General features: G+C 47.7%; 1 protein-coding gene across 1 annotated transcript in view; it reads left to right on the forward strand.

The window, feature by feature from the left end:
- The window catches only part of DNAI1 (dynein axonemal intermediate chain 1), a 174537-nt gene that overhangs the window by 116608 nt on the left and 44243 nt on the right, over positions 1-13686 (forward strand). Inside the window, exons 18-19 of the mRNA XM_086629225.1 lie at positions 3047-3195; positions 4066-4165. Of these exons, the coding sequence (XP_086485351.1) occupies positions 3047-3195; positions 4066-4165 (249 nt within the window). The remainder of the gene's footprint in view (positions 1-3046; positions 3196-4065; positions 4166-13686) is intronic.

Raw genomic sequence — 13686 nt, forward strand, 5'->3', positions numbered from 1 at the left:
CATGAGCCACTTTCTTGTTTCCAAGCCTCCCAGGGATGCAGGAGGTGCATCTGTGTGAATAGTTTAGCACCCTCAATCCAGTACCTGCACCAGTACACAAAAGCCTCAGAAGAAAACAGTTCTGAGTACCCAGACAGTGAGTGTCATGTGTAATAAACAGTTAAGCCTTATGATTAGTTAGAGCTTTGGTTTGCAAGAGTTAAGGTCGTGTAACATTTCAGCGGTCCTAGTGCTCGGGCAGATGACGTGTTGCTGCATTCATTACGGAGTAATGAAAGGTGCTGAAAAGTCCCTGTAGTGACAGCACGGAGGCAGACCAACAGAAAATCCTGAAACCAACCCCAACCTGCTGTGTGGTTACAGCTTGTGTGTGAGAACACAACCAAGAAGACACTACTTGTGAGACACGTCCTTGTTGCTAGCAAAGTAAGCCTCCACTCCCCTTGGAGGGAAGGAGGTTTGGGGAGGATAACCTCATTTTCCTGTGTACAAAGAACTGATAGGATCTGGATCGAGTCCCATGTTCTACTCATGAAAACAAACAGGTTGTAATTTCTCCTTCCCTTCATGAGCTCACACAGAAAGTGACTTTTCCAAGGCTCCCGAGTGTTTTCTAGCTCTTGCACACATCCTACATTTTGCCATTCAGTAGCAGCCACAGCTGTGCTGTTGCTGTCCTGACCCTTCTATGAATGTGCAGGATTTGCCCAGTTCACAGGCTTCTTATGGCTTGGGTACGGGGTGGCCCACTTGCCTGTTGGAGACATGCCTGACTGCTGGCCAACCTCTTGTGGTTCATAGATTTCATAGATTTCATAGATTTCATAGATTTCATAGATTTCTAGATTGGAAAAGACCTTAGAGATCATCCAGTCCAACCGTCCCTAATCCCCATTAAACCATATCCCTAAGTAGTTCATCCACCCTTTTCTTAAACACATCCAGGGATGGGGACTCAACCACCTCCCTGGGCAGCCGATTCCAGTGGCTGACAACCCTTTCAGAGAAGAAATACTTCCTAACATCCAACCTGAATCTCCCCTGACTAAGCTTATACCCATTTCCTCTTGTCCTATCACCCATCACTAATGTAAAGAGCCCTTCCCCCACCTCCCCACCATCCCTTCTCAAGTATTTGTAGGCCGTAATCAGGTCTCCCCTCAGCCTCCTCTTCTCCAGGCTAAACAGCCCCAACTCCCTCAGCCACTCCCCATAAGTTTTATTTTCCAGCCCCTTGACCAGTTTAGTCGCCCTTCTCTGGACTCGCTCCAGGAGCTCAATATCTCTCTTCAAGCGAGGGGCCCAAAACTGGACACAATATTCCAGGTGCGGCCTCACCAGTGCCGAGTACAGGGGCAGGATCACTTCCCTGTTCCTGCTGGTCACACTATTCTTGATACACGCCAGTATCCCATTGGCCTTTTTGGCCACCTGGGCACACTGCTGGCTCATATCAAGCCGGTAGTCAGCCAACACCCCCAGGTCCTTCTCCGCCAGGCAGCTCTCCAGCCACTCTTCCCCGAGCCTATAGCGATGCTTGGGGTTTTTATACCCCAAGTGAAGGACTCTGCACTTGGCCTTATTAAAGCTCATGCCATTGGCCTCAGCCCAACGATCCAGTCTGTTCAAATCCCTCGGAAGGGCCTCCCTACCCTCGAGCAGATCGACACAGCCTCCCAGCTTGGTGTCGTCCACAAATTTACTGAGGGTACATTCAATTCCCTCATCCAGGTCATTGATAAAGATGTTAAACAGAACCGGACCCAGCACTGAGCCCTGGGGAACCCCACTGGTGACCGGCCTCCAGCCGGATTTAGCCCCATTTACCACCACTCTTTGGGCCCGGCCATCCAGCCAGTTTTTAACCCAAAGGAGGGTGTGCCTATCCAGGCCAGCAGTTACCAGTTTCTCAACCAGAACACTATGAGAAACTGTATCAAAGGCTTTACTGAGGTCAAGGAAAACTACATCCACAGCCCTTCCCTCGTCAACCAGGCGGGTCACCCCATCATAGAAGGTGATCAGGTTTGATTGGCAAGACCTGCCTTTCATAAACCCATGTTGACTGGGCCTGATCACCCGGTTAACCTGTATGTGCTCATTAATAGCACTCAAGATAACGTGTTCCATGACTTTGCCCATCACCGAGGTCAAACTGACAGGCCTGTAGTTCCCCGGATCCTCCTTCCGCCCTTTTTTGTAAATGGGGGTAACATCCGCCAGCCTCCAGTCCAGCAGAACCTCCCCAGTGAGCCAAGACTGCCCAAAGATAATGGACAGGGGTTTGGCAATGACATCCGCCAGCTCTCTCAGGACTCTCGGGTGGATACCATCAGGCCCCATAGACTTGTGGGCATCCAGCCGATGAAGCAGATCCTTGACCCGTTCCTCTTGGATCACAGGAGCTTCGATTTGCTCTCCCTCCCTGCTCTCAGACACCATAGGCCAGCTCACATCCCTCTGGGAAGTCATGAGTGGCACAAGAGAAAGAGCTGCAGAGCCATGTGATGAGGCAGGTTCTCAGAGCAGGCTGTTGCAGGGTGATGACATAGAAGGGACTTTTGGCCAAAGAATCTGATAGGTCATTCTTGTGCTGAGAGCACCGTTACTGGAGGTTTGAATTGTGACACTTCAAATGCCCACAGTCCTGTGTGCTCCTGAGCAACACAAGAGCTATTTCCCCCTGCCTTTCCCAAGAGCCTCTTGCAGAGACACAGCAGGAGCCTGGACTGGCAGGAAGGTGATGGATCTCCTGCAGTGGGGAGTGGGCTCTGGAGTCTGACTCTGGCTGTAAATCCAACCAGACAACTTCAGTTCCTACCTTTGTGTATTGCAGAGGGAAGCTCAGTGTTGCCTGCAAATGGGGTGAAACAGCATGCACTAAATTATTTAGTTTCTGTAAGACCTCTGGGTACCAGCCACCTCTTCCCAGCCAGCCCAGAAGAGCTGGGAAGGCCATACAAGTATTCAGAGGCATCTTTCTGCAGGAATATGAGCTCCAGAAGAAGGTCTAGCTCTGATTACTGACAAGTTCTTTCCACCGCAGTGTTCAAAATGCTATTCAAGCCAGTTTCTGGATGTGTTTGAAGCCCATCACATGGCCGTGGACTCAGTCAGCTGGAATCCTTACCACTTGAAAGTCTTCATTTCCTGCAGCTCTGACTGGACAGTCAAGATCTGGGATCACACCATCAAGTAGGTCCTCCTGGGTCCTGGCATGAGTGGGGAGGTCCAGCCTGACGTGCCAGCTGCACATGTTGACTGTGCATACCTCAGTCTCAGTTTCCCTCTTAGGTGTTAATATTGATAATTGCTCTATTATCTCTGGTTTTGGGGCTGATAACACAGACTTGTACTCCCCAGGTATAAGGTATAAGATTTAGCATTGACTGCCCCGGGAACTTGCCAAGCAGTGCAGCTCAGCTTTGGACCTGTCGTTCCTCAGGCAGGACCTTCTGTGGCAGGGTTATTCTTCTGCAGCTATGCTATAGAGAAATGCCAGGGGCTGGCTGATGACCTCAGAGGCCAGACACTTCTTAAGAGCCAGAAAGGCAAAAAAAAAATTGGAACATTTAAAAATACATAATGAAGTTCAGGGTTAGTGGTTGAGGAATGTCTGGTTTCAATCAGGAAATTGATTTTGTTGTAAATCAGTCACAGTCAAATGTTTCCAGTTGCCAATACTGCTCTAATATTCAATGTTGTTGTTAGAGGTCCAGAGAGGGAAAATCACTTTTTTCCATGTGATTATTAACCAGAGAGACTCCATCTTGCGGTGTGTGTTGGAGTAAAGCTTTCAAAATGCTTTCAGAGAGAAAGAAACATGCTACCTTTCTTCTCATTGCAGCAGGACCAATCCTGACCCCTTTGGGTTGATGCTGAGCTTTGCTTGCCTTTGGCTCAAACCCTGGCTGTTATCTGGCGTAGAGAAGTACCCCATCTCCCACTTCTGCAGCTGGCCTTGAACTGCACAGGCTGCAGCATCAAAGTGTTTACAGCTCAGTGTTTCCCTTCCAGAGGCGCATGTGTTTAAATGAGTTCTTCTCCTTGGTTTCTTTTTTACAGGACTCCCATGTTTGTTTATGACCTGAATTCTGCTGTGGGGGACGTCGCATGGTCCCCTTACTCCTCCACGGTCTTCGCTGCAGTCACCACTGATGGCAAGGTGAGAGGCTGGGAGCAACACTGCTCTGATTTGAGCTGAGAGAAAGTCAAGGGGGATTAGGGTTGAGTGTGGGGATTAGGGTTGAGTGTGGGGATGGGTCAACCCAATCCTGGCTAAGCATGTCGGGGAGCTGCAGCTCCCCCACCAGCAGGAATCTGCCACAGCGATGGGCTGAGTTGGCTACAGCTTGCCTGAGCTGCTAGCCTCAGGATGACGGGGTCATTTTGGTAGCTCAAGGCCCTAGAACTAGTAATTCCTTTTTGCTCAGTCTGATCACATAGGACACAGAAGTCATAAAGCAACAGAGATGAGGAAACGTAGGCAGCAGCATTTCTTAATCCTTCTCTCCTGAAGGTCTATCATACCTTTACAAGCAACAGGGCCAGAAATCTCTCAGCTGCAGCCCAATTATGCAAACAGCTGATGTTAAATCACAAATTAGAGGGCTTTCAGCAGATGCTGAGGATCAGCTGCACATCTCACCGCAGCCTTGACAAGCACAGGTGCTTCTTGGGGGACAAGCATCCCCAGCCTCTAGCATAAGCAAGCCAAACCTTTCTGCAGTCCTGGTTTGCTCCTCTTACTGCGGGGAGGGTACTCAGAAGACGGAGAGGAAAGCAAGGTTCAGGGGTACAGGCGGCTTTTTCCTATGCTTTCCTGCCCTTGGTATGCATATTGCTGGGCTTGAATTGCTCGCTCCTTCTCAGTACTGCTCCTGCTATGTTAAAGAAGGTGTTGCAAATGCATGCAAGTCCCTTCTTGCTCTTGTGTTGACCATATGAGTGCAGATGTGCAGCTTGCACATGCTAGGAGAAAAACACGTAACTCATTCATAGATTTCTAGGTTGGAAAAGACCTTAGAGATCATCGAGTCCAACCATCCCTAATCCCCATTAAACCATATCCTCAAGTAGCTCATCCACCCTATTCTTAAACACATCCAGGGATGGGGACTCAACCACTTCCCTGGGCAGCCTATTCCAGTGGCTGACAACCCTTTCAGAGAAGAAATACTTCCTAACATCCAACCTGAATCTCCCCTGACTAAGCTTATGCCCATTTCCTCTTGTTCTATCTCCCATCACTAATGTAAAGAGCCCTTCCCCTAACTCCCCACCATCTTTTCTCAAGTATTTATAGGCCGTAATCAGGTCTCCCCTCAGCCTCCTCTTCTCCAGGCTAAACAGCCCCAACTCCCTCAGCCGCTCCTCATAAGTTTTATTTTCCAGCCCCTTGACCAGTTTGGTCGCCCTTCTTTGGACTCGCTCCAGGAGCTCAATATCTCTCTTAAAGCGAGGGGCCCAAAACTGGACACAATATTCCAGGTGCGGCCTCGCCAGTGCCGAGTACAGGGGCAGGATCACCTCCCTGCTCCTGCTGGTCACACTATTCTTGATACATGCCAGTATCCCATTGGCCTTTTTGGCCACCTGGGCACACTGCTGGCTCATATCAAGCCGGTAGTCAACCAACACCCCCAGGTCCTTTTCCGCCAGGCAGCTCTCCAGCCACTCCTCCCCAAGCCTATAGCGATGCTTGGGGTTTTTATACCCCAAGTGAAGGACTCTGCACTTGGCCTTATTAAAGCTCATGCCATTGGCCTCAGCCCAACGATCCAGTCTGTTCAAATCCCTCTGAAGGGCCTCCCTACCCTCAAGCAGATCGACACAGCCTCCCAGCTTGGTGTCGTCCGCAAATTTACTGAGGGTACATTCAATCCCCTCATCCAGGTCATTGATAAAGATGTTAAACAGAACTGGACCCAGCACTGAGCCCTGGGGAACCCCACTGGTGACCGGCCTCCAGCCGGATTTAGCCCCATTTACCACCACTCTTTGGGCCCGGCCATCCAGCCAGTTTTTAACCCAAAGGAGGGTGTGCCTATCCAGGCCAGCAGTTACCAGTTTCTCCACCAGAACACTATGAGAAACTGTATCAAAGGCTTTACTGAGGTCCAGGAAAACTACATCCACAGCCCTTCCCTCGTCAACCAGGCGGGTCACCCTGTCATAGAAGGTGATCAGGTTTGATTGGCAAGACCTGCCTTTCATAAACCCATGTTGACTGGGCCTGATCACCCGGTTAACCTGTATGTGCTCATTAATAGCACTCAAGATAACGTGTTCCATGACTTTGCCCATCACCGAGGTCAGACTGACAGGCCTGTAGTTCCCCGGATCCTCCTTCCGCCCTTTTTTGTAAATGGGGGTAACATCCGCCAGCCTCCAGTCCAGCGGAACTTCCCCAGTGAGCCAAGACTGCCCAAAGATAATGGACAGGGGTTTGGCAATGACATCCGCCAGCTCTCTCAGGACTCTCGGGTGGATACCATCAGGCCCCATAGACTTGTGGGCATCCAGCCGAAGGAGCAGATCCTTGACCCGTTCCTCTTGGATCACAGGAGCTTCGATCTGCTCTCCCTCCCTGCACTCAGACACCGAAGGCCAGCTCACCTGGGAACTGCTGACCTTATTATTAAAGACTGAGGCAAAGAAGGCATTAAGGACCTCAGCCTTGTCTTCATCCCTAGTGACTAACGTACCCCCTGAGTCCAGTAGGGGCTGGAGGTGATCTTTAGCCCTCCTTTTGTTATTAATATATTTATAGAAAGACTTTTTGTTGTCCCTTACGGAGCAGGCTAGTCTAAGTTCCAATTGGGCTTTTGCCTCCCTGATTATCTCCCTACATGTCCTAACTTCCTCCCTGTATTGATTCCTGGATGCCTGCCCATTCTTCCAAGACTTGTAGACATCCCTTTTTCTTTTGAGATGTTCCCAAATCTCCTTTGTTATCCAAGCTGGTTTTCTACCCCGGCGGCTCGACTTCCGGCACACAGGGACAGCTCGCTCCTGTGCCTCCAGAATTTCCTTTTTGAATAGTAACCATCCCTCCTGCGCCCCCTTACCCTTGAGAGCTGTCTCCCATTGGACTTTGTTAACCAGACTTCTAAACAGCCCAAAGTCAGCTCGCCCAAAGTCCAGCTTGGCCGTTTTAGTGTTCCCTCTCCTAACTTCCCCTAGAATTGAGAATTCTATTATCTCGTGGTCACTAAGCCCCAGGCGTCCTCCAACCTTCACATCTCCCACAAGACCTTCTCTGTTCACAAACAGCAGGTCTAGGGGAGCTCCTTCTCTAGTCGGTTCACTAACCAGTTGTGAGAGGAAGTTGTCCTCCACACTCTGCAGGAACCGCCTAGACTGTTTCCTGACTGCCATGTTATACTTCCAACAGACATCAGGCAGGTTAAAGTCACCCATAAGGACAAGGGCTAGTGAGCGCGAGACTTCCCCCAGTTGTTTAAAGAATAGCTCATCAGTCTCACTGTCCTGATAGGGTGGCCTATAGCAGATACCCACTACAATATCCGCCTTCATAGGCCCCTCTTTGATTTTCACCCACAGACATTCTACTAGGTCATCCCCAACATTTAACTCTAAACAGTTTAGATCTTCCCTTACATACAGGGCAACCCCACCACCCCTTCTACCTCTCCTATCCCTCCTGAAGAGTTTGTAGCCATCCATGGTAGCACTCCAGTTATACGAGTCATCCCACCATGTTTCAGTGATGGCAACTATGTCGTAGTTTCCCCGGATAACTCCCTCTATATGAAATCAGTTTATTAATCAGTGCATCCCTGCGAATGGAGAGGTGACACTCTGGATCAGAGCACCCTTAGTAGGAGCTGACGTCAGGGCATTGGTTCTGAACCTCCAAGGTATAGAGAAGCAATAGAATAAAGTGGTTATATACTTATATTGATATTAAAAAATCAATTATAGTAATATGCCCAGGGTCAGCCAGTAGAACTTTGTTCCAATTGAATAAAATCAACGTTTTCCCACTGTGTGAGGCTCTCTCCAAGACTAATGATTTGGTAATGAAGTATTTAGACCAGTCCTAATATTCAGATGATGGCAGTAATATTTTTGCCCCTAGCCATCCATCCTAGCAGCTCAGATGGTTAATTTGGGCCTGGCAAGTAGCCAGGGCACATAGCTATCCATCAACATGGTTTTGTACTGTAAGACCACATTGCTCTGTCACCATGGGCTGTATGTTTTGCTGGTATAAATTGGAAAGTCTCTGCAGTTTGGCCAAATTACTGTAGCAAAAAGATGGCCTTTATATATCTCTATCACTGAATTGACGCCTTGGCAACTTTATTGCAGTTTAACCTTTATTTTATAGCAAAAAATTCGTTTCACTGATACACTGGCTCAGGCTGTGAATTTATCTTTCCCAGCCTAAGCAACAGAAATCTCTTCTCTGGGGCACCTGCTCTCTCCTGGGAAGCTCAGGGCGCCACAGCCTACAGAAAGCAGTGTTGATGCTTTTCCGTCGCAGGCAGAGTCAGGACTGGGCACCTTGTCCATGGATCTGTCTGTCCCCATTCTCCCAGATATCAAAGGGCTTGCGTGAATGAAATGAGTGCACTCAGTGTTACACATCCTCTGACTTGTTTTCCACAAGTGAAGTTGTGTGCACCCCCAAACCTGGCAAGGGTACTGCTGACTTCACGTCTTCGATTGAGTGCTGGGGTGATCAGCACAGAGAACTGTGAGTACCCCAGCTGTGTCCTGGCGCCTAGCTGTGGGGGAGAGGATGGAGATGTCTGCAGGCAGTGATACACCCTGGGCAGCTGTCGTGGCTTAGCCTGGCCGGCAGCTAAGTGCAACACAGCCACTCTCTCACTCTCCCCCACCCCTAGGGGATGGGGAAGAGAATTAAAGGGGAAAAGGGAAAGAGACCCATGGGTTGAGATAAGAATTATTATTATTATTGTTGTCGTTATTGTTAAATAATAATAATAATAATAATAATAATAATAATAATAATAATAATTGTGTATAGTAATTGGTAATATGTATACAAACAAATGATACACACTGTAATTACTCACCAGTCAGTGACTAATGCCTGTCCCATCCTGATAAACAATTCCAAAAGAGATAAATCCCAACACTGCAATCCTGGACAACTGAGAGGCCCGAAAAGAAAGTGAGAGAGAGAGCACTCCAGGAGTCCAAGAGCGAGAGTCCCTGGAAGACCAAAAGCCCTTTTTTCTGACCAACCCTCACTATATACTGGGCATGACGTTGCATGATATGGAATATTCCGTTGGCCAATTTGGCCCTCAATCCTAAGTCTAAGTTCAAATCACAAGGAGAGTTGTGGACCCTTTGTCCCAGCCATGCTCCCCCCAGCCTGTTGTGCTCCTGCACACTGGCGAAAACGTGGCAAGATGAAAAGTCCTTCCTATCTCAGTGCCAACTATAAACATCAGTGCACAATCAACGTTCTTCTCATAATGAATCCCAGACTAAAACCAAAACGCAGAGCTCTTCTAGCTGCTAAAAAGAACTAACTCTGTCCCAGATGAAGCCAGGACAGCAGCATAAGCAGATGGAGGGTAAACACTTGGGATTTCTTACTCATGTGATCAAGTTTCTGCAGTGATAGCTCATCTCTAGGGAGGCTTCATGCTGCTCGCTTTGGCCAGGTTCTTTGTCAGAGCTTTACCTGTGGTGGGGAAGCTCCTATGGACTTGGCAAGAGTTTGTGCAATGAGATCTTTCCATCCCACCCCTAGCTTGTCCTAGCCACTGCTGCAGTGACTCTAGCTGCGCTGTCATAGAGTCACGTTAGCTGCAGCATCCATGGGCCTGGAGTACGAGGCTATGGATAAGACAGAAGACTGTCTGACTTGGCAGCAGTGCACCCAGGGTATCTCACTTTGACTATCCTACTTTAGATCTAATTCTGTAATCCCGATTAAATCCTAATCTAGTAGGATCTAATTCTGTTTCATGCCTTTAATCTCAAACTCTGAGAAGAGTGGCCAACAGCCAGGAGCAGCCCAGAATTGGACTGCCTAGCAGGAAAAGTCCAGGCAAGAGCTGCCTTCCCATTGCAGTAGGCTGACCAGGACTGATGCTGATAGAAATCCTGGGCCACTGTGTTAGCCACTAACCACACTGGTTGCAGCAGGGTGTGTCTGAGACATGGTTTAGTTTCTGTTTTGAACAGAACCTTCTATATCTGCAGTGGAAGTGGAATAAATAGTTGTTTACAGCCTTTTCGTTCCTGGACATATTCCACTTTGTAGCAGAGTGCACTTCTTGGGAGCAACTCAGTGCATTGCAAAGGGCAGTCTCCATTAATGCTGGGAAAAAAGATGTACTTTAACAGGATACAGAAAACTAGAGGATGTGCAGCCGGAAAATAAAACATTAAAGGCCTCCTGTTCATAAACAGACTCTAGCTTTGCATCCACACATTATTATGCCTGCGAAACTTGAAGATTGCCTGGAGGTGGTTTTAAAATCAGGCTTTAATTGAAGTCTTAAAGGGATACCTGGCATATTTTGAAAAACACATTTCCTTTTTCAAGCTGATGCTCTGTGTCCAAAATGTGTGTATCAATCAGCCCCCTAACTCCTAATATAACTTGGAAATTCGGGCATTTTAGAATCTAAAAATTTCTCAATGCCCATGAATCCAGGAGGTGGGGATTTAAGAAAAGATGTAAATAGCAGGGGTATTACGATAAAATGTGTGTGTTGGCAGCGGGGCATCTGCTTCAGACAGCATCACCTCTTCATAAATAACCTGAGTGCGCACATTCTGCTGCTGGTGCAGTGGATATTAACTGCTACTATCACTCTTTATCATGTTCTGGGTAATTTCCTTAGTCTCCTGCTCTGCCTGATAGCCATTTTATTTCAGAATGAACATAAATGATTTGCAATGAAAATTGAAATAAAATAAAATTATCACTGAGATGTGCAAATCCGTGCCAACTCTGCCTGGAAAAAACTCCCAATTTTATAACTAAGTGCCTAAATAAGTGGCCTGATTTTAAAAGGACTGGACAGCCAGCTGCTTTTGTGGAAGCTAGCCTCTGCTGGATGTGCTTAGAGTGGTTGCTATAGACCATTCAGCTTTGGTTTCAATCAGTGTGCTAAGTCCACTGCAGTTGTGCTCTGTGATTGCATTTCAGATGACACTTACGTTCCTTGAAGATTCCACAGTGGTTCCTAAAGCAGACAGGTGCAGAGATCTGTTATTTCTAAACATGAGTCCTGCAGCTCAGTTGGCTGGCAGCAGCTCTGTGTTCCCTCTAGGCCATCTCCGACAGGGACCTCCGTGCAGATACTGATGTGATTAGCACTGAAATAAAATGAGGTTAGAGAACACCTAGTTTAGTTTAGGTTGTAGATGGTAAAGGCCTGGCATGAAGAGAAAAGCTGGCTGGGATGAGAGACCTGCTTTGGAAATAAATAAAAATGTGAAGATGGATTTAGATGCCTGGACTCCTACATTTAGGGTGCAGGACATTGGGGGATGTTGGTCAGCTTATCGAAAGGACAGAGGGCAGAGAAACAGGGAGAGGTGGAATTCAATCCCTGTGGCATTCAGTAGGATTTGTCTTTGGGAGTTTGCTTTAAGCTCATCTCAAACTTATGCTTAAAGCAGAAAAAAAAAAATTGAAACATGTAAAAGCAGGGATCGTACCTGAAATTTCCTTCTTGGCCTTCTTTTCCTTATTTAAGGAAAGTAGATGCTGTGGCAGGTTGTGCTGTACAGGGGCAATGCCACAAACCTCCACGAACGGCTCACTCTGGGTGTTCAGATGCTTTCTTGTGCTGAATTCATTCATGAATTGTTACCCCTTTTAAACAAGCCAGACACCCACACCACAAGTGTCCCCAGATGGCTGGATCCCAGACTGTCAGCCACAGCTGCCCCATGCAGTGTCTGTAATGGAGTGGTCAAGCTGGGCTTGTTCAGTCTGGAGAAGGAGTCCAGCAGCAGCCTGCCAGTGCCTACAAGGAGGTCATCAAGAAGTTAGAGCCAAGCTCTTCACAGCACAGCAACAGCTGAAATGAGTTGCAACTAGAGGTTTGGCATGGATATAAGGAAAATCTTTCATCAGGAAGGCACTTAAGTTATGGAACAACTTGCCCAGAGAGGTTGTGCCATCTCTGTCCATGGAGGTTTTTCAAGACTAGATTGGGTAGAGCCCTGAGTAACCACATCTGACCTCAGAGTTGAGCCCGCTTTGGACAGGAGATTGGAGTAGAGACTTCTGGATGTCTCTTCCAACCTGAATTATCATCTAACCTTGTGACTCTATGAAATGTCCTTATGTGAGATGGAGGATCCCAGGGCTTTTACAACAGTCTTGGCATCATGCACCAAGTACAAGTCCATTTGCTGTCATGTGTTTATGGTCTGTGTCCTTCGTGACTAATGAAGCCAGAGCAAGGCGATGTTGTAGCCATCTTTAGTAAGTATTGATAGCCTTAAGATAAATGCCATCCAAGTGCACACTGGACAGAGAAAGCTGCTCAGACATATGCTCCAGGGCTTTTCCCCATTATTGAAGCTGTTGACCTTTCAAGATCTGAAATACTTGAAATGACTTCCAGGAAATTAGATTATGCTTTGTGCTTTTCAGGAAGTGAGTGTACCCTCCCCTGCTTATATAAACGTATTTTACTGGACAACTGTTTTGCATGAGAAGTCTTGAAGACCAGATTCCTGTGCCATCTCACTTACAGGAAAAGATGCTGAAGAAATGCCTGTTGTCTTGATACCCATCCTTTCCCAGCTAGGAGGGAAACATTTGTTTAGTGCTGGCATGTGTATGTGTTCAGAGAGCAATTTGCAGAGACTTGCTGCCCGTTTAGCATTGCCTGCAGCAAAAGCCAATCTCTGTCTTTAAAAGCATGAATGATTTTGCAGATAAGAGGCTTGCTAAACCTTCCAGGTTTGCAAATATTTCACTGGGTATTTTGGACCTGATCCTGCTTCTCCTTGTAGACCATGAATCAGAGGTGCCATCAGAACTCTCAGCATCAGTCCATGATTTGGCCAGGGGAGTCAGGACTGTGAACCCCTCACAGCTGCAGATGTCCCTGCTGCATCCGAGTCTTTCTTCCTACCTTTCTGCAGTAGCCCATGGGGTTTGTCCATGCTTTATCGGGCCACCGCTAGCTCTGCAGGGCTGGGACAAGGCATCTCCTGGCGCTGCACCATGGCTGGGCAATTGCTGGGGTATGAAAACACTAAATGAATGTAGGTCCCTTTGCTATCACCCAGAAGGACCTTTGAGTAGGCTGGAGTGGGCAGAGGCTTTCTTAAAATGGCTTTGAAATTGCATTCACAATATAAGTGGTTGTTTTCCGGTAAAACTGTTCATTTTCTTCTGCCACAAAACCTAAAACGCTCTTTCTTATTCCCTGCTGAATCTTTGAGATTGATGTGGACTGCTGGGCAGACTTATGTCTGATTTAAAACAAGGGTTGGTGGCATGTCAAAGCTCAATGAGGTAGATGGGCAGCGTCCCTGGGATTAATGGTGCCTCCACTTTGTGCCAGTCGGCTTGTCCTCCCTTCTCCTCCTTCAGCCACTAGGCTCTCTATGCACTGGCATTTCTCTCCCCTGGCAGCTGCTTTTAGGGAATAAAGCTGGGCTGGAAGACTTTGGTCTGTCCCTGCAGGGTCTGAGCCCTCA

Source organism: Tauraco erythrolophus, chromosome Z, assembly GCF_009769465.1.
Source record: "Tauraco erythrolophus isolate bTauEry1 chromosome Z, bTauEry1.pri, whole genome shotgun sequence".
Taxonomy (NCBI): domain Eukaryota; kingdom Metazoa; phylum Chordata; class Aves; order Musophagiformes; family Musophagidae; genus Tauraco; species Tauraco erythrolophus.